Source organism: Dermacentor variabilis, chromosome 9 (assembly GCF_050947875.1).
Source record: "Dermacentor variabilis isolate Ectoservices chromosome 9, ASM5094787v1, whole genome shotgun sequence".
In the NCBI taxonomy this organism is placed as follows: domain Eukaryota; kingdom Metazoa; phylum Arthropoda; class Arachnida; order Ixodida; family Ixodidae; genus Dermacentor; species Dermacentor variabilis.
Genome location: NC_134576.1, coordinates 33,003,003 through 33,024,423, shown reverse-complemented (window position 1 = coordinate 33,024,423; position 21,421 = coordinate 33,003,003). Strand labels below are relative to the sequence as shown.

Genomic DNA, 21,421 nt, shown 5'->3' with positions numbered 1-21,421 from the left:
TGGAACCCAGCGTGGGCTAAGGTGAGCAGCTGAGCCGTTGAAGCTCATCACGCACCACCGAGCCGTTAACGTCTCGGAGAACGCCCACGTTTCCAAAGGCAACCACGTCCGTCAGTGAAGCAGCATTCGCGTGCCTGTCATACTTAGCGGAGCGCGGGTTCGAAGGGGAAGTAGCGTTCATTTTCCTTTCATAGAAAGCTGAGCGCTGGTGCAGCATCTTTTCTATCGTGGTGGCTTCGGTTAAGAATTCAGTAACGGTCTTCGGCGGGCTTCGAACCAGGCCAGCAAATAGCTGTTCTTTAACTGCCCGCATTAGGTGGCGCAGCTTCTTCTCCTCTGACATGGTAGGGTCCACCCGACGGAAGAGGCGCGTCATATCCTCTACGTACGACGTCACGCTTTCATTCGGCAGATGAATGCGGGATTGGAGCGCCCGTTCGGCTCGTTCGCGGCATTGGTGTATGTTTCCAGCAAAGCACGGCGGAACTCTAGCCACGATTTGAGGAGCCCTTCTCGGTTCTCGTACCAAGTGCGAGCAACGTCATCCAAGCTGAAGTAGACATTTCTCAACTTCGCCGTCCGTGGGGGCGTCTATGTTGTTGCGGAGAGATGATCAAGCTCCGGAGGCAATCCACGGATTATCCTGCTGGCCCGGTGAACAGGGGTGTCCACTAGCATAGGGCTGGTACCCCTGCTACCTGGAGGGGTTTGTGGCATCGGATAAACTGTACCCAGCAACGCCACCAGTTTTGTCACGACAACACAAATGAAGATGCAACCGGCGTCGGCGAGACAGTTGTAAAGATGGCGTACACAAAACCAAGCTGGCGTCCTCAGCCTCTACTTCTTGGCACGTGACACCTAGTGGCAGTATATATATATATATATATATATATATATATATATATATATATATATATATATATATATATATATATATATTGTGGCACAGCACTTATCACGGCGTTTATTCCGCATCAAAGATGCGGCGAACCGACCACGCCCAAAGCACGGATCACACTCGAGAGCCAGTCCCACAACAGTGAAGAAGAAGAACCCCATATGAACCACACATGGTGATGATCATGTACAGATGACAAAGAATAGCTTATAAATTCCCACACTAATGTTCCCTCGCGCGAGATCGGCCATCCTGGCCGCAATTCAAAGGGGCGGCAAACGCCTCGTGAAAGGCTTCATACGGGAAACGTGGACAATCTCAGCGGCGCGGCCGCGGCGGTCATTTGGAACAATAACTGGTACCACGCGATAGTTAACCGGAGAAGTCTGCTCCAAGACTTTGTAGGGGCCGATGAACCGAAGCTGAAACTTGTCACACAAGCCAGGAGTACGAACTGGTGTCCGGAGTAGCACTTCCTCGCCAGGCCGAAAGCCCACGACGCGATGAGAGGCGTCGTAATGCTGCTTGCGGTCCTGTTTCCGTGCTTCGGTGTTGATGCAGACGAGCTGGCAACAACGCAGAAATGCGGCACACATATTCTTCACAGGAGGATGAACATCGACGGACAGTTGGCGCGAAGAAAGAGACGGCAAGACAGGAAGAGGGCGAACGACCACAGACAAGGTAGAATGGCGAGTAACCGGTCGTGCGTTGAACGGCGGTATTATATGGAAAAGTCATGAATGGCAAAATTGCGTCCCAGTTTCTGTGATCCGGTTTGACGTGCATGGCTAGCATGTCTGACAGCGTGCGATGAAATCGCTCTGTGAGGCCGTTGGTTTGCAGATGGTAACTCGAGGTAGTCTTGTGGGTGGTTCCGGAGGCTCTGAGTACTTCGTCTAGTAGTTGCGAGAGGAATGCTCTTCCATGGTCACTCAGGAGGACGCGAGGAGCACAGTGACGCAGTATTAAGGATTGAAGTATGAATGCAGCAACTTCAGAGGCTGAGGCAGAACTCACACAAGTTGCTTCGGCGTAGCGTGTCAAGTGATCAACGGCTGTCACAATCCATCGTTTACCGGTGAGAGTCACAGGAAGAGGATCATGCAGTCCAATGCCAACGACCTCAAATGGTTGCGACGGACAAGGAACCGGTTGCAGTTGTCCGCTTGGAGCTGATGCTTTCGACGCTGACACAGAGCGCAGGAAGCGACATACCTCGCTACACTGGCGGACAATCCAGGCCAGTAGAAGCGACCTTTGATGCGGTCATAGGTTTTCTGGAAACCAAAGTGACCAGCAGTTATGTCGTCGTGAGAAACCTGCAGGACATGGGCACGTAGAGAGCGTGGCAGGACAGGAATCCATCTTTGACCATCAGGGTGATAGACTTGACGGTATAGGACGCTGTTGTCAATCTTAAGTTGCGTCAGCTGTCGACGAAGGCGGGCGTTAGGCGGGCGCGAAGCTCCTTGAAGATGGTCTATGATGCGCCGACAGTAAGAGTCGGCAAATTGGTGAGATTGGAAGGATTTGTTGTCGTGTGGAGGCACCTTGTCGACAGTGGCCAACAAGAAAGCATGTGAGGAGGGATCGTGCGAAAGCTTGTCACGGATGGTAGTTTGAGGTCCATTGGATGGTGTCGTAGGAAGCGGACAGCGAGAAAGCGCGTCTGCATCTTGGTGTTTTTTTCCGCACTTGTAGGTAATAGTAAAGTCGTATTCTTGCAGACGAAGAATCCACCGACCAAGTCGTCCAGACAAGTTATTCAGCGTTGAAAGCCAGCATAAGGGGTGTATGGGGCATAAGGGGCATGATGGTCTGTAACGATCGTAAATTGGCGGCCGTGAAGATAAGGTCGAAACCTCCGCACAAAGCAAATGATAGCTAGGCATTCGTTCTCCGGGATGGTGTAATTCTTTTCGGCGTTTGTCAGAACGCGACTTGCGTATGCGACGACCCTCTCACCTAAAGTGTCGTCTCGCTGTAGGAGAATGCCACCAATGTCGTGACCACTAGCATCCGTATGCAGGAGGGTAGGAGCAGCTTCATCAAAATGGCGTAGTACTGGTTCAGATGTGAGAGGGCGCTTCAGATGGGCGAACGCAGATTCACATTCGAGAGACCACACAAAGAGAACATTAGAACCCGCTAATTTGTGCATAGGTGACGCTATTGAGGCGAAGCCTCGTATGAATCGGCGAAAATAGGAAGCGAGGCCTAAGAAACTACGCAAATCCTTCTGTTTCCGGGACGAGGGAAGTGCTGAACTGGCGAAACCTTGTCAGGATCAGGACGAATGCCATCTTTGCTCACAATGTGACCTAGTACCTTGATCGTCTTGATCGCAAAATGGCATTTATTGGTGTTTAGCTGAAGTCCAGCGTTGGCAAGGCACGTGAGAACTTCATCCAGACGTTGCAGGTGCTGAGCGAAGGTTGATGAAAAAACAATATCGTGCAGATAGCACAAGCAAGTCTTCCACATCAGGCCGCGAAGAACGGTGTCAATCACGCGCTCGAACGTTGCAGGCGCATTGCAGAGGCCGAATGGCATGACATTAAACTCGTAGAGCCCATCTGGTGTTGAAAACGCTGTTTTCTCTTTATCGTCCTCATGCATAGGTACCTGCCAGTAGCCGGAACGCAGATTGATGATGCCTCGGCACCCTGTAGGGAATCCAAGGCATCATCTATTCGCGGCATAGGGTATACATCCTTGCGTGTGATCTTGTTAAGTGCTCGGTAATCGACACAAAATCAAACACAGCCGTCTTTTTTTCGACCCAAAACAACGGGGGAAGACCAAGGGCTAACAGAGGGGCGTATTATGTTCCGTTGAAGCATGTCGGTTACGTTCTCGTCAATGACTTTCCTCTCGGCTAGCGATACTCGATATGTTCTACGGCGCACGATGGATGTACCATCTGTCTCTATCCGATGCGTCGTAATCAGTCTTTCCCAACGAAGCTGAATGCGCGTCAAACGAAGCTTCATGTTTTTTGGACTAAAGCAAGCAATTGCTGTGACTGCGAAGATGTCAGGTCGCAACTGGTGGCAGCTGCAAGAGCTGAAGGAGATGCAGCCCGTCCGGTACAAGGAACTTTAGAGGAAGCTGGTTTAACGGAAGCAACATATAGACTCTGATTCAGCGGCGCAAGCCAATGTAGTGCCTTTACGGATGAGAATCTTTTCGGATATCGGGTTTGTAGCGTAGAGAAGTGCAGAGCCATGATCAAACCGAACCAGCCCTGATGCAAAGGATATCCCTCTTGTGAGACAGCGTGCAGATGGTAATACGAGCACGTCGCCGCAGTCAGTGATGTCAGACGTGATGGTAACGATGCTTTGATGGCGAGGAGGTAGCGCTGTATCTTCTGCAGCAATCAAGTAAAGCGGTGCGTCATCTGCATGAAGTGAATAGGTCGTGTTGGTCATGTGGAGAACGCGTTGCCCGCAGCAGATGGAGGCGGAGGCCGTAGAAAGAAAATACCATCCCAATATGAGCTGCTGGGCACATGAACTTAGCACTGCAAATTGTGCGTAATGCAGAAATCCATCGATGGAAATACGAGCAGTGCACATGGCGATAGGTCGAATGGCGGCCCCTTTAGCAGCGATTAGCGTAGGTTCATCATATGGGATCGTAACTTTCCGAAGTCGCGAACACAATTCACGGTGAATAACTGAAACACTAGCACCAGTGTCTGTCAAAGCTTCTACTTCTACAGGTTCTACTACAACCAATATCATATTGCACGGACGGGATGGAGGAATTTCTGTCCTGTCGTTCGATGCAGCTTTTCCTCCAAAAGCTGCATAATTCAGTTTTCCGGATGACGTTCGGCGAATTGAGAAGCAGGTCTCAGTGGGGACGTAGAGCGGCGAAGGGGTGAGGGCGAGTGGCGTCTCGCAGGACGGTACGTCGGAACCGTCTCGGATACTACCGTGGGCCATGGAGAGCGGCCGCGCGTTGGACCATAAGGACGGCGCTGGTCATGGAAGCTTCCTAGACGTTGGAAAGTAGCTCCGGGCGAAAAGTCATCCCGTTCGTATACGTCATCTCCGCGACGCTCGTCTTGCTGGCGCTTGCGGCAAAAGCGTGCTATGTGGCCACGATAGCCGCAGTAGTAGCAGATGGGACGAGGAGAACGCCACTGCGGATAGCTGGTTTGGGTAGGTGCGCTGATAGTCATGGAAGCCATTTGGGCCGGTGTTGGTTTTGGAGGCATCGGTGGAACGATAGCTGGATTAACTGGGGCTACTTGTGCGTACGTCGGTGGGGCCGTAGGGGTTAGAGGGTCCGTGTACGCTGCACCAGCCATGGACGCCAATTCCTCCTTGATAACGTCTCGCAGATTGGTAGCCGAGGAATGAGAAGCCATAGGCCCTGAGGCTAAGCCAAGATACTGTAGCTCTTCTTGAATTATTGCGCGTATCATTGCTCGTAACGTAGGGTCGTCGGCAGTAGTGTTTGCAGTGGTGTCTCGCTGCAGCCGTACTGATTCGAGTTCGTCAAGGCGCTGGAAAGTAGCGATGATATCAGCGACGGTAGCGGGGTTCTTCATGGCTAAAGCATTGAAAGCAATAGCTCCGATGCCTTTGAGGATGTGGCGAACCCTGCCAGATTCGGTCATGACCGTGTTCACGCGTCGACAAAGAGCAAGCACATCCTCGATGTACGACGTAAAGATTCCCCGAGTTGTTTCTTGCGGGTGTCGAGCGTCTTTTTTGCGAGGGCGGAACGAACAGCCGGTGTGCCGAAGATTTGGCGGAGCTGCTGTTTGAAAGCGCCCCAGTTCGTGAGGTCAACCCCATGCTTGAAAAACCCAGTATTCACTACTCCAGTGAGATAAAAGGCGACGTGACGTAGCTTAGGCGCATCATCCCAACGGTTAGCCGAACTCACTCGGTCGTAGTCGTCTAGCCAATCCTCGACGCCTTCACCGCGAAGTCCAACAAACAGATGGGGATCACGCTGGTGCCCACTGACAACCCAATACCGTGAGGCTGGGATAGCCGAGGCCGAGATGGTGGAACTAGAAGTGCCTGTTGGCTCGTCCTGCTACATGCTGGCGGACAGCTGGCACAATCGGCGACCCGATCGGAGCTCCAGGAGGTTGAGCGGGGAGTCAGAGGACGGAAGACCGAAGAGGACACTCCACCACTTGTGACGCAGCAGTTATCACGACGTTTATTCCGCGTCAAAGATGCGGCGAACCGACCACGTCCACAGCACGGATCACACTCGAGAGTTAGCCCCACAAGCGATGATGAACCCCATATAAACCCCACATGATGATTATCATGTTCAGATGACAAAGAATAGCTTATTAATTCCCACAATATATATACATACATATATATATACATACATATATATATATATATATATATATATATATATATATATATATATATATATATATATATATATATATATATATATATGTATATATATATGTATATATATTTTTGTGTGTGTGTGTAGACCACGCTCCGTGACAAAAGAGAACATCGGAACCTTTCGGTGTGGGAAGTGACCAGGGCGATGACTTCGAAATGCCAGGAGGCCGCGCTAAATCATTCATTGACGCGAAGTGATGGGAAAGCACGAAAGTGTGGAGTACGGTGGCTGTAGGTGAAAGGATGGCGCTAACTTGACACTAGTTTAATTAGGGAAACTACGCGATCTAGGCGCCTGTTATCGGCGTGCACACTATTTCTCCTTCGCAGCAGGTGTTGCCTTCCACGCTAAGTCGTGCCAACGTTGTCGACCCCGCGTATTGTTGGACACCATCAAAAGAGCTTCGTTGTCATTGGTTTCAGTCCACCGCTCTTATGGCAGAACTGCCCCTTTTCATAAACTGTGGAACAATGAGGCACAAAAACAGATAAAATAAAGCAGATTGAGCTTCGAAACAAGCAACTACTGGACCATCATTTACGAGAGCCCGCCACCTTCACTCACTGAGTTTAGCGTCGATGACGTAGGGAATGATTCCTCCGGGCCACAGGTTGTCCTTTTCAGTAACTGCATTTCGCTGTGCATGAGAAAATATAGTCACCAGATAGCATTAGCCAATGAACGACAATGACGTGCCGGCTTGTACAAAAGTACACTGTAACGTGAAAGTTTACGGACCGCGAGATCTGCAGGAAGACGTTGAAGTTCTCCGGAGTACAGGAACGCAGCTTATGGATCGTATTTTCGATTTTTACAAGCATAAGCCTCGGACAGCGAGGAGACGAAGCTACGTTTCTTTTGTTTTTCCTGTGAATGTGAAACATTAAATTGAAACAGCCTTCGGGAGGAAAAGATCTAGGCCTGAGACCAAAACGTCCGAAGCCCAAGCGTGGTAATGATTGTGCAGCTGCCCTCGTCCGAGCATGATGGTAAGCAATACCTCATAATCAGATGGTGGTTCTGACATGTAGAAGCTCAGATACTATTTTGCTTTTTCACTGGTGTCCATCTTGCCAAGAAACATTTGTCCTTTATGAGGTGCGTAATAGTTGACAATACGGAAGTAGATTTCGATGTCAACAGCTTTCAATTTGAATGAACCTGCAATACTTCTTCTTTTCTTGCTTTCTTTTTTTGTGCAACATAAGATAGGTAACAGCGGCAACATGGCGGTCAGAAATAGCCCATGTGATAGCACCACCCCTGTCTTAGAGCAATGCAGACACTTTTCGTGGAAAGCCATTTGAGAGGAAGCAAGAGCAGGACTCACATCGGCGGAATTGTTCCGTGGCCGGAGGATATCTCCCTCGAAGTCTCCTGCTCTTTCCAAGGCCAGTACTCCTGCACAATAAAGAATAATATGGTTCTGCTTAGCGCCATAAAACAGCCCCGCGTTATGCTTGCTGCCCCCGACACTAAGGCGCAGACTGAGCACTCACCGCGGCCTAGAGGGAAAGATGTTAAGTAATATCACATAATTTAAGAATTATCTTGGGTGGTTAAGTAAACGTCTAGTTCGCATGAAAGGGAAGCTTTTCGTGCGAGCTCTTCCGGGCTTTGCTGACCATGGCTGCTGATCTCTCGCCGAATATCTCATACATAGGAGAAGAATTACATAACCAATGGGCTTATCTAGAACCCAAGCTCCGCTGCTCCTACAGATGTGCCGATGACCGGGCTTCGTTCTGTGCGCGATCACACATTGAAACCACAAATCGTACTTAAATATCATCACTTCAGCATATATATATATATATATATACCTTCTAGCGCATACTTGCTTTAATTAAGTGAAACATTTTAAGCCTTTATTACCGGGATGTGCTGCGTCTCCTTAGTCGGCTTCACGACGAGTACGGTGGACCGATGCTGAAGACTGTGCACTAGTAAACTGCAATGATCATGCAGAAAGCGTGGCGGAAAGTCGGACGACTTCGGGGAAGGCAAGTCTCTGTGATCGGCCACCAAATTGAAAAATTATGCGAGCTGCTTTAGTATAAACGCATCTTCAGTACAACAAAGGCCTTCAATACAACAAAGGCCACCCTTACTGTGAGAAGAGGTCGGTAGGCTGGGACAGAGTAAAAAAAAAGACAGACGGGTGGCGAACACACTTCGATATTCTCGCGCCATCTCGCTGTGACGTCATACATATTTGACGGCGTCTTCTGGGGCTCAGTTATGTTTCTATCGATAATTTGGACTGGAATTGTACTCTAGAAGATCCATGACGATGGCACGTCAACGGCATGAGGAATGTGACATGACGACGAGTGTATTGCGACAATGCGAGTTATTTAGGTATTTTGGTATTTGGTTATTTTTTACTGACTCAAAAACAACTATAATTCGGAAGAAATCTTAGAAATCACTTAGAAATCAGTGACGTCAGTGTGACGTATACCTGCGCTGGGATTTCGACGCCAAGTTTTAGAAAAATATGAAACCTCTACTATTTGGTCTCCTGCTCGCCAACTTGCTACGATAAATGTAGCTAAGAAATAGAGTTCTAAAATAATACTTTGTTTATTTGTGGTGGCTCATTGTTCTTTTTCTGTGTGCGTATTTAACACACACTTGTCAATTAGGCAGAGGCAATCTACGAATGCTTACGATTTGTATTTGAGGGGCAGTTATGAAAGTTTCTGGGGAAGAGTGCAAAAAAGCCGCTTGCAAGCTTACACCTTGCCGATAAAGAAGACACCATCCGCCACTACTTATTGATTTTCGCCCAACTTTACGTGTGGGCGTCTATGTGAGAACCACTTTCTATCATTTGATAATAAACATAAGAAAAAGTTGATAAGTGTAGTAAGTATAACAATCGTGGAACAAAGGCAAAATGCACTGGTGAAATAAACGGCCACCAGTGGGGAGCGTGCCAGACATCAATTAATTGGCACACAAAATTATGAGGATCGCTCGTAAGGTGGGGATCATGAACGATGGCTTGTTTCGTAGATGCTTACATTATTGATAAGTGAGTTGACTTTGTGTGGTGTTACATTATTGCAGATACATTACTGTTACGTCATGCAGATACATTTATTTACGTTTTGCATCTGCCATGCCATGCTTTCGGAAAGTTTGCCTGCATAGAAGCAATATGCGCGCATAAATTTAGTACATATTTACTTCTTGAGCGAAGTGAATGGCCCTCGTTGTTTTACAATAAATTCTCAATAGCACTTCCCAATCAAGACATTGGTAAGTGCACTTTGGTAAGCAGCAGCATCAGCAGCAGTATCAGGACGTAGCAATTCTAAAGCAGGCTCTAAATTATCAGCACCATGACAATGCCGGTGATATCTGCCCGATTGCGCTTGACGTTGGTCACCATAATATAGGGAACTAACTATAGGGGGTCAACTCGACGAACTGACATCTTGGCGAAGTTGATATCCACCCATCCATCCATCCATCCATCCATCCATCCACCCATCCATCCATCCATCTCTTTCTCAGGGCGAGTGTTTGTGTGTGTGTGCCTGTCATCGCTTCTGTAGAAACTTTGGATAATTTCGCAGCGATGAGCGCCCACATCGTTACATCTGCTATCGTGCTTATCTCTGCATATTTTCAGTTTTCGATTGTGTCCAAGTTTCTAGCGTACTGAGCATGCGCAGGCAGAATGCAAGACATAAAGGTGCACTCGTAATCAACATACATCACATCAGCAGTACTCGAGTTCTGTGATAAGCTTAATGTTCTGAGAACAAAGAGAAAAGACCCACCTGATAGTTTCATGTCACATGAGTCAACTCGATGTTCGCACATAGGTCTCGATAACGTAGCGCACAAAACCGGCTCGGGTAACGGTGAGGATAGAGCCATTACCTTTCGCGACAGGGATAGAGAGCCTGTCGCATCTATCGGAGGCGGCGTTTTATGAAACCCCCAGCGATTGCTCTGTACCTCTATTACATAATGCTGTCGAGCAGAAGGTCGCGGGTACGATTGCCTGCTGCATCCTGTTGAGACTGGTTTCTGCCGCGGGTTGCTTTAGGACGCTCGAACGCTTGATATGTTACTTAGTACATATACATACCTGCCACGTCTTCCCACATATCTGAGAGACTCCTAAATTCCGACGAATTCACCCGATAGTATGTACATGGTCAGAAATCTTCGGGAAAACTGCCCCAACCCCATCGAAAAAAATATTCGTCATGCAGCGCCATCGTAACTGTCGTTATGCGCTAGGTAGCTAGGCCAAATCGGACTTCAATTCAAGCCATTGGTTTGCAGGCAGTGCTGGCCTAACTTCAGAGCTTCAAATCGAGACATGCGCTTACGAAGGCACTTGAAGCAAAGGTATAATATGCGTTGCATATTAACCACTATCCTTGAGTCAGCTTCGCCGCAGTATGTTCTTGTTAGGCGCTGAAGTATATTAAGAATCCGAAGGGGCCACAGTCATGGGGCATAGTACATGTTCTTTAATTATATATCCATTTTCTCCGGTCACCGTACAAGCGCCGAGACGTCTATTAACTTTACTGACAGCAATTCAGGGCTGTTTCTTGCGTAACTGTCACCCGGAAACAAAAATTTGCGAATTTTATTTTCCGTGGGAACATCAGAACATACTGGAACGGCGAAGAGCGCAGCATAACTAGTGAACTTTACAACTTAGTAGTTGTGCATTGTTACCAAAAGCGCAATAAACTGGCTCCGATACTGACTCAAGAAGTACACTGTAAAAATGTTTACAGCCTTAAGGGCGTTTTCTTACCGCACCCGCAACTGCGTAATCATTAGAACCTTACAAAAATTTATAGATGACTTCAACAGAGCTCTAGCTAGACGTGCGATGACAAAATACGTAGTTGAAAACTATGTAATCATTCTGACAGCCTTGGGCGCACAGAAATATCCGACAGGAGAGTTACATATCTCTCCCTGTGAAATTCTCTTGTCGGATATTTGTGTGCAACCAAGGCTGTCAGAATGATTACATAGCTTTCAACTACGTATTTTGTCATCGCTCGTATAGCTCTAGAGCTCCGTTGTCGGTCTTTATAAATTTTTGCAAGCCCCTAACAGTAAGGGTGTTACCACTGCGACAAGAAAACACCCTTAAGGGTGTAAACCTTCTTACAGTGTTGGGGCTGAATCTTAACGCCCTTGCACCCCTTCGGGAATATAAAATAAATTCGTTAACACTTTGGGTAGATATTACCTAATCATCGCACTAGTCAAGAATATACACAATCTCATTCTAATTAATGTATTTGACAAGGTATGCCTTTACAATTCCGATTAACACTAGGTTTGCTTTAAATAACAACTTTCTGCTACCAAAGGCGCACAGTAACTATAGGAAACACAGGGCCCAAGTTGCAGCTGTAGTATTTTGGAATAGCCTGCCTAACGATTTATAACAATGTGTATCCTGTGTTACATTAATGAAAAAATCTAATCATGTTTTAATAGAATGTTGAGGTCAATGTTCTTGTGTTTACTAGTGCTGTTTTGCTGTATGTGAATTATGTTTAATAGTTGTACTTACTAGTTGCTGCTAACGTGTAATCAATGTCACTTACTCACTTCTCTTCATGCATCTCAAAATGGGAGGTCCCCTTTGATCCTAGAGCTATGTGGCCTCCTTCTGTATATTCAGCCCAATAATAACCACCTTTGTGAATAATATACGTACTTTTGATTGACTGGTTTTTTTTTCTCTTCACGGCTCCTATGTGTACAACAGGCAGGCTACAGTCTGCACGACGCATGTTGGCCACAATCAAACAAGATAACCGTACAAAAAAAAAGTACGAAAAAACAAAATTGTTTTATCACACTCATGATAAGTTTTCGCAGTTTCTTTTTTTTTTTTACTGTGGCCCTATTTCTAGCACGTTGGCTACAAACGACGTCCATGACGAGAATAAATCGTTGCTTCAAGGTGAGCGGTTTGTTCGTCATTCTTCTTATGCCTACATTCTCACCCACTCTACCAGGCTCTTCTTTATAACGAATAGTTCAACTTGTAAAGTCCGCAGCAAGTTTTTCTCCTCTGCAAGAGAAAACAACGGAATCCGCAACATAAGGAGGCGTAGGGTGCGGAAGTAACTCTGCAAAAGCATGCTTAAAACTGCTCCGCCTGAGCAATCTCATTTTACCTTGTGTGGCGCAAACATGCCACATAGCAATAGTGACGTAATGGTGACGCTTAATATCAACACTGTTACTAGTAACAAAGGAGGAGACGAGATGGAGGAAAGATACTGTAGGAAGGCTGGGTTCGGTCGTCCGGGTCGCCAATTTGTGGGAGGCGGCAAGAAAAGGTAGCCGCCGTAGTCACGATTTATTTAGGCAGGCCAGCCATGCTGCCGCGGGATCTCGGCAGCGGGAAACTACCGCGGCCGCTCAATTCGAGCGCACTCGCGTGTTCTATTCTCGCGGTGCCTGCACGTGCGTCCATCTTTTTCGCCTGCTTTGGAGGCGATAGTCGCGCCGCTACAATGCAATGCCTCCGAGGTTCGACCAAGCCAAGTCTTGCTATATCAAGTGGTTGGTGGCCATTAGCAAGTACAGCCAAACGTGACTACTTGCTCCACAAATCAGCCTATTAAACTTCAGTGGGACGAAACATTTCTCCTTCCTGAAAATTCAGAGCCCCTGCGGGAGCACTGCGGTCTGCACGTTCGCGCACAGAGCCGCTCTACGTCTGAATTTGTCAAGGGGGGTCTCTGACTCTTCGACGAGCTATGGGCGTCCCATCAAGTAATGCTTCACGTCCCCGTTTTCGCGACATAGAGAACACGTTGGCGACTACAAAAGGACAGAAAAGCGAGTTGGAGCGGATTTACAGCTAGTACACTAGAACCACCAGAGGAAGATAAAAAAGGCAATAAACTGACGACACATGTGTTGTCCTGGCTCTCTACTATGGCGTTCTCATACACCGGTGATGCTGACATTCCTATCTTGTGTCACCACGCTGCAGTTCGAGCTGACAGGGCACAAATGCGGTGTAGTGGGGACGCTTTTGGTCGGAATCCCTTGGTAACCCGGGAATGTTAAGGTCATTGTGCAGCCTGATGCAGCTAACTCACTTGGGTTTAACTCTAGAATTCAAGTGCCTTCACTCGCGCGTCGGTTTGTCCGAAAATGACGCCGCTGACAGTGTTGCACTCTAAGCACTGAACTATGGTCCAATGGTGAGGGCACTATATGACACCTCGTGTCAATTTAGAACTACCATCATCAACCACTTTCGCTGCTTGTGGTTTGTAGCATGAGGAATGTCTTATCGGTCATGAAGACTCTCTAGCGGCTGATACGCAAGAGCCAAACATAAAAAAAAATGATGTTACAGAAGTACTAAAGCAGTTTTTACCGTTCACGAAGAAAAAGTTTCTTGCATTAGTAAGACCTTGATGAGGGCTAGTTGGTTCATATTTAAAGCTGAGGTTGAACAGAACGAATAAAACAAGCACACGAAGAAACAAATACAACAGACAAGCCCGGGCTGCCAACTGGAAATTCATTTGAAATTCACCAGCCATTTTATACCTTTTCCAGTATTGGCATGCGTGCACCAGTTACACATACATTTTCATTTTCGAGCGTCCTCATACGATTGCATATCCAGGACAGCAGTAACCGAATTTTTATTAGATGTAGGGGGCCTATATTATTCGGTGCAGCGTGATGGTTTGGTGTGTGCTGTGCGTAAAAAAGATTTAAGATTTGGGAGAACTGGTTACAGCGTCAACGGAGGAATAAAAATAAATCGCACAATATGGGGGCTATGGCCGAACCTATACATATGCCGGCACGTTGGATGTACAACTGGCCATCATAACTGATGGCAGTTGAATAAAGACAAATATCTATAAGCGTTAAAAAATTGTCGCTGTTCAAACCGACAGAGTTCAGAAAATTCAGTTCTCCCAAATCTTGTATCCTTTTACCCACAGCGCACACTAAACCATCGCGCGGCACAGAATCATGTAAGTTCTCTGCGTCTATCGAAAATGCGGTTAGTGCATTACTCGATGTGCAATCGTATGAAAATGCCCGAACGGCGCCTGTGCACCTCCAATCATAAATCTCGTTTCACTGAGTGCACGCAGAACGTTATCTATCAGATAACGCCGAGCTGCGGAAAAACTTATCTAGGACAAACGGGACAGTTTTTCAATGCCAGAGCTCGTCAGCACAGCAGTGACGTGAACAATGGCTATGGAAGTCATTTAGGGGACATTGCGACAAGACTCCGTGCACTCCCATATTTGAAAAGACAAAATTCAGAAGAAAAGAAAAAAGCAAGAGGGAAAGAGAAATAATAGACGCATATCACATTCGAAAGCGGGCAGATAAACGTGTAAGCGCTCCCTCTCTTGCTTTGTCGGAGAAAGAAATAGCTTTTTTTCACGAAAGATTGTGATGACTGTAATTTTGCAGATGTATATGTGACTTGCGTACGCATGATGGAAAAGGTATAATATGGCTGGAGAACTTCAAGTAAACTTCCACTTGCCAGTCAGCGCTCGTCTATGGTATTTGTTTCGTCGTGTACTTGTTTTATGCGCGCTGTTAAACCTCAGTTCTAAATAGTTTCGTCTATTGTTACGACTGGCAATTTTGTGTTACTTCCTACTTTCGTCTGCGGAGGTGCCGGCTATTCTGTGAGCTTCATAGCAAGAGTACTACTGCGCGACCGGAGTGGCGGGCAAAAATTATGTGTTATCTAGGATTACGAAGCATGTTACAGGAGAAAATTTGAACGAAGCGCGAGGAATATACGCCTCGTGAAGCGCCTATAGAGGCGCCACTGATGGCCACCTAGCGGGTGCTTCCAGCAGTACGCGCGGGAGCAGTAGCCGACGACAACGCTTTGCAGCAAGGGTGGCTGAAGTTCGCGGCTGCGATTTCTCCTTTGTTCGGGCGCCACACTGCTCCTTCTGTGGTGACAGCTGTAGGGAAAACGCTGACCTCTGTGGCAGCAGGTATGAACACGATGTTACCTGTGTTGGGGGCAGCATGGTCCACATACGTGCCAGGTGCGTCCCGCAGACAAACGCTATGAGCCCCATTTACATGAAGTGGAGCTCATGGTAACGAGCTAATGAATTTTGTTGAGTAATGCGATGTCGCGATAGCTTTTTTTTGTCTTTTTGTTCTGCCCTTGCCATAATGCTGCTCCTTTACATCAATAATAAGCACTAGTCGTTAGTGCAGACTTTATCAAACAAATCCACATGGTGCGATGTCTGCATATGCCGTTGTGATTTTTCTTCTAATGAATACATGTGACATGGCCGAATAAGTACAGTCAAAGTCGGCCCAAGAAGAGTAATTGCGAGTTTATTGATGGAAACGCGTGCACGACTCAACGAAGTCACCAAACGCACGGGTTATTAAAAGCGCCTGTTAGCGTTGTACCGCCGATGCAATTCTGATGCATACGCCGATGAACTGCCGTTCCCGCTGCTGTTCTTGCAATTTTAAATTCTCCAAGGGAGCTACTTGGAAGCGTACAAAAATAGTCTGACTAACTTCTCAGTACTTTTTTTTAATGTTACGTGAGAGAGGTGCTACATTTAAAGGCAGAGCAGCGCTAGTCAAAGAAGATGAGCGCTGGCGGCAAGGCTGGGTTTATTCCTCTGCGTCGTAAGCATAATAAGAAAGAATTCAGTTGAGTACACAATTCACATGCAAGAAGGGACTACGTTGTGAAAGAAGAAATTACTCGGTGTGTTAAGTCTGCTCGGAAAGCATCGAGGTATGACGACTTCCCAAACGTGACGCGAACTTTTCAGCAGAAGATGGAACAAAAATACCATATGCAGCAACTATATTAACAATTCTCGCCCGGAACTACCTATTGTCTAAACACATTTCCCCCCCCCAAAAAAAAACACAACATCTAAGATGCTCTCGGGCGAAAATAAAGCTGTTGCTTTACTATAAAGAATAAAGCACTTGCTTGGTATCATTCCTATAAGACACAGCATGATTTATACCCTTTACAAACGAGGCAGGGTGAGAACCTCCCAGCTCAAAAGAATCAATAAGAGTTATGCATGAAGCAACTAGCAACAGTTAAACATGTGCGCAGCCACGTATAAAATATATGTAAAACATGAAGTGCGCGACAGCTGGTGCGAGGATTTACCGGGTCACATTAAACCAACAATTTCAGTTCTTGCAAACTTGTGTAGCTTTAACATACAACACAATGCGCTCGTGCAGTCGTGCTTCCTAGCTATCGCAACGCGGTAAAGAAGCGGAAAACAATATAAGCGGCAAACGGCATTCCGAACTTAAGCGAAATGCCTTTAAACCGCGTGCTGCACTGCTGACGAACTTCCTCGCTTAGGCGTCTAAGTATGCTCGAGTGGAAAAAAAACACCGACGCGAAAAGGGAAAGGATGAGAACCAGAAATTTCCCACCGAAGCGGCGATCCATTGCTACCATTGCTCCCGCTGATGAGGCTTTGCGGGGAATGATTAGAACTGTATCGCCGGCACGTTTTCGTCGGTATTTGAGCCCCCCCCCCCTCCCCACACCCTGCAACAATTCTTCTGGGACATTCCTCGAAGCTTTGGCCACCCCAAACGTGCGAAGGGTGTTGCCTATTGTGCTCTGATAACGTTAATAAGACAGAAGCACTGTCAACGACACAACAAACTACGGCGTGCGGCTGGCTCCTCTCCCGTGTGTTCTGCGCAAGGCCGCCACCAGTGGCGCGTCCATCGGCGCGCACTGCGCGTATAGATACGCAAAAAATCACCTGTCTAGGTGTTTGCCTACTGATCGTGTTCTGTCCAAATTGCTCAACAGCATTACTCTGGTTTGCCGGTGGCATCTAGCTGAACTTGCCAATAGAGGAGGAGACCTGTTCCGGTTGCGATATTTGGTGGCGCCATGCCGAGACAAACATTGCTTTCATCAAATGGGGCACAGCGAAATTCGTGAAAGGTACTCAATTGTAATTTCCGTTGATGTCCTGGTGTCCCTACTGGATTAAATGATCGTTGAAGACTCCCCACGTATTGGACCACGTGCTAGCATTTGGTACGACTAACTGGGACCGCCTGAAACGACTGCGAGTTATGTAACACTCTCTGGAGCATTCCACCCGCAGGTAGGTCAGAGAGAAACGAAATCGCAGCATTCAAAGCGCTAAACTTAAGTCGTTGTCAATGTTTATCAATTTGTGATTACAAATCAGTTTTAGCCCTCTCCATGCCAAGTACGACTCCAACTCACCTAGGCTTTCCTTCCAAAATATGCCAGTCATGACTCATACAGGGATTTACATTCGTCTATGGAGTGCCATAACGAAGTGGCTGACATTTTATCATTTTGGCGTCACTGCCCCGTATGTAAGTGGTGCCGGCCTTGCAGAAAAATTATTTTTCGAGCGCGCTGTTGGCGCAAACATAGCGGAAGTCCGTCTTCCTGTCTGTTTCATGAACGGCGGCGCAAAGGGAGGCTGCTGCATCGATGACAGCCGCTGTTTCACTGCTGGAAGGTATTCTTGGACGATTTTTTCAGCTACAAATTAGCGCTGACCACACCGAAGAATTGTTCGATCCTCTGGCAACCTCTCTCGCGTGGACGCGACTCACAGAAATTGCTTTGCCGTCTATGCCTCCGCGATTTTTTTTCCTCACCGCTCCAGCAATGAAGCGTCACACAGAGCCCGACAAACGCACGCTTGGCTTCCTGTCCGAGAAATATCAAGCCTTTTGCAGTGTTTCTCTAAAACCTTGCCTATCAGAAACTCAGAAACGTGGAAAACCAACTTCATAGTAAAGGACAACAGAAAATAAAAAAATAACATGCTCATCTTGCTCTAATAATATCTCTTCTAAAATAATTGGCCACAAAGAATTTTAAAAATTTTGGTGACTTCATGAAAAAAAAATTTGCACAAAAGGGTTAGTGAGGCCTTAAGTTGGAATACACCAACAAAATGTTGGAAGTCGACTTGATTCCCAAGAAGGGAACAAAAAACTGGCTCTCCTGCAATTGAGAATGCATGTAGGCATGAAATGGCAGCCGGCAAATCAGATTGCTTGGAGACGACAGTGGCCGCAATCTTAAAACAGGTGTAGTGCATGTTCGCAACGGCACACCCCACCACACCACACCGCGCCGTACTGTGCACTGGTCCGTATGGATGCCGCCCAGCTAGAAAGAGAAAAGCGGCTGAAGGCGGCCCGATATGCAGCGAAGGACGCAGGGTGATCGAGCGCGCTGCCCAGCTAGAAGAAAAGCGCCTGAAGGATGCGCAACAAAACGCGCAGCGAATCTCGATTCTTGCTCCGCGATCTTGAAGCAAGAGGTGACGTGCTGGGCCGCCAAAGCACAAAGGGCTGACCTTGCGGAGTGATCGCTTGACAAGGCTTGGTGCGTGACGTAGTGCTCTTTCCAAACTTCTTCCTTCCTCCATGAAGGCGGAGCAGCGCTTCCAGAGGCGCCCGGCGCCGCACCATACACCAGCTCGGCGAGCGCAGTAGATGCGCTGCAAATTCCACTTCCATGAAATGAAGCATATGATGCCCTGTATCTCCCTTTTGGACGTCGACTATTGGAAATTAAAGATAAAGTTTTAGCGTACTAGAAGTTCCACCTTGAGCGATACTGTGAACAAACATTAGGAAGAACTCGGAAGCGACATTTCTTGTAATTTGTTTGGGAGTAACTAGCGTATGTAACGTACAAAATGTGTGAATGTGGTGTGTGGGGGGGGAGGGGGGGTTTCCTCGCGTTGTTGTCTCAACTTGCCCGGATGTTCAACTTGCCCGGATGTTCTCGCTTGAGTGGCCGGGTACCTGCGCTGGCTATGGGCTCAAGGTTACTCGAACGACGCCGACAACGGGAGCTACAAGCATTTCACGCTTGAAACTGACTTCTCATCGGCAACTCATCGGTGTTGGGATCTCGTGGATGCCTGTAGTGTCAAAATTCTGCACTGTGTCAAGGCCGTGCTGGTGCCCCTCACTCACGGGCCGCAGTGGATCGGTGTCAGCCTGAGATATGCCGGCTTCGGTACCCGCCTATGGCGGCCGCACTGCAATTTTAGCGGAACGCAAGAAACGTTCGTGTTCTTAGGTTCACGAGAACGTTCTGTAGAACTCTACACGTGACTATTAATTCATAGCCCTTCGCTACATGGTCTATCATTGCATTTGCTGTTTCATTGTGGTCAGGCACGCACGCGTTACAGAACAAAAGTAACCGATTACAATTACTTCTTTCTAGGCGTGTTTGATTGCAGTTACGAATTACTGCGCCAGGAAAGTAATTCAGCAATTACTTTAGCATTACTTTCCTCCTTACAATTAATAGAACGAGCTGGTCTGGCTCTTTCAATGCGTCCTGCACAGCCCTTCAGATGTTCATCTTCGCTAAGAATGGCTTTTCAACATTATCTTATGCAAGCTACATTTGAAGCTATTTGAAGTGACACTGAAAACTAGCTCTTTGTGCGGGCTGTAGATAACGGCTGTGTTGTAACGTACAAGCACCTTGCGCACAAGATTGTGGTCACTTAGTGCCGCGATGTTGAGGCCTGGTTTCTCTATGAAGCGCAGCGCTTCATTGCAACTGGAGCTAAGTGAAGACGCCCCCGATAGGCGAGTAAAAAAATGAAAAGTTGTCCATTGTTGATTCGCTGCCGTTAAGTTCCGTAGTAACCTCGGCTATCGAGGCATAGTAGCGCGTTTCAGTTTGTCTGCCAACACCTCGTGAACCTCCTAACGCCGTCTTTCACGATCGTTAGCCATTTAGACCTAAACGAATAATTGTAGTATGCCAGCGAACGTTCACGTTTGCAATGCAGTTTAATGTAAAGTTGGCAATTATTCAGCCCTAATGGTACAGTTCATGGGTTGGAATTGCGAGATTGGATGTATGAGTCACGTGGCACACCGAAACAAACGCTTTTAACGGCCAAAATACTTCTGTCTACATTACAGAAATCACTGGATGCACTAAGCGAAGGAGAATTGAGAAGCAGCTGTTACTGCCCATGAAGTCCGTTTAAAAGCATTTCCAGGAAAGAGAGAGAAAGAAAGAAATTTATTCTAAGAGAAAAGCTCAGAGACCGCACTTCCAAACCAGGTGTGTAAATCTGAAAGCCGGCCATGTGCAGGTGATCGTGGAGAAACGGCACAATTGCGGAAAGAGAGTAGAACATATACACGTTTTAATCCCTTCGGACACAGTAATTCCCACAGATTTTAAGCGTTGAAAGCTGCGTAAAGAGTTAGAGCTTGTTTCATCAAAAATGTAACTGGTTACATGCAATCGGTTGCTGGAAAAAGTCATTGAATTTTAGTGAGCGTTACCTAATAAAGAAGGGAATCGTTAAATTGCGAGGACTGCGCAGAGACGCGTAATTGCTTACAGGTGAATCGTTACATGCAATTTGTTACGTACAAGTCCGGTCGGGAAGTTGCATTTTGTGCATCAAAAAGCCCATCAATCACTATGCCAATAATTACCGGGATGCTTCCATTGAGCCGCCGGCCGAGGCACAGCAGCCCCCTGCGACTTCCATGGCGCCAACGCGAGTGTCAGCCAGAGAACGCTCCACGAAAGTGCGACGCGCATGATGCCGATGCTCTGTGGTCGCTTCGGAAGCGCCTAAGGCTTCTTATTTGACCTCGCAATGACGCGAACCGCTTCGAGTTAGGCTGGCACGCCGAAGCTTGCTCGCCGCGATTAGATAACGCACACGCACACTTGCCGGGGCTTGGTGGTGTTTGGTTCGTGTTACACCAAAAGACAAAGGAACATGATCGAGGGTGTTACGCACCGCACTGTTCCGATAAGAATATACGTCACGGAGCCCCTCTGTCTTTGTGCATAGGCCGAGATACTGCTAGCGGGAACACGAGTGCCCATGGCAGCGCTACGTTGAACACCACTACCCGCAGACGAATCCCTTTGATTGCGCCTGCACCGCAAGACTTAATAAGGCGCAGGAGGGGGTCACTCCGCCGAGCGAATCCATGGGCTCCGCGTTTCCACTAGCAGTACAACTGCTGTATTCGCGGAATGATTTATGGACAGTATAATCGCAC

General features: G+C 47.4%; 1 protein-coding gene across 2 annotated transcripts in view; it reads right to left on the bottom strand.

Moving 5' to 3' along the window:
• LOC142592590 (astacin-like metalloprotease toxin 5) overlaps positions 1-20,989 on the bottom strand; it is a 42,351-nt gene extending 21,362 nt beyond the window's left edge. Inside the window, exons 1-3 of one of the 2 annotated variants that reach the window (XM_075704122.1) lie at positions 20,840-20,989; positions 7,638-7,708; positions 6,872-6,944 (exon numbers count right to left, since the gene is read on the bottom strand). In XM_075704122.1, the coding sequence (XP_075560237.1) occupies positions 6,872-6,944; positions 7,638-7,708; positions 20,840-20,948 (253 nt within the window). In that variant the 5' untranslated portion in view covers positions 20,949-20,989. The remainder of the gene's footprint in view (positions 1-6,871; positions 6,945-7,637; positions 7,709-20,839) is intronic. The other variant, XM_075704123.1, reaches the window with a different exon arrangement.
• Positions 20,990-21,421: the final 432 nt, after the last annotated feature.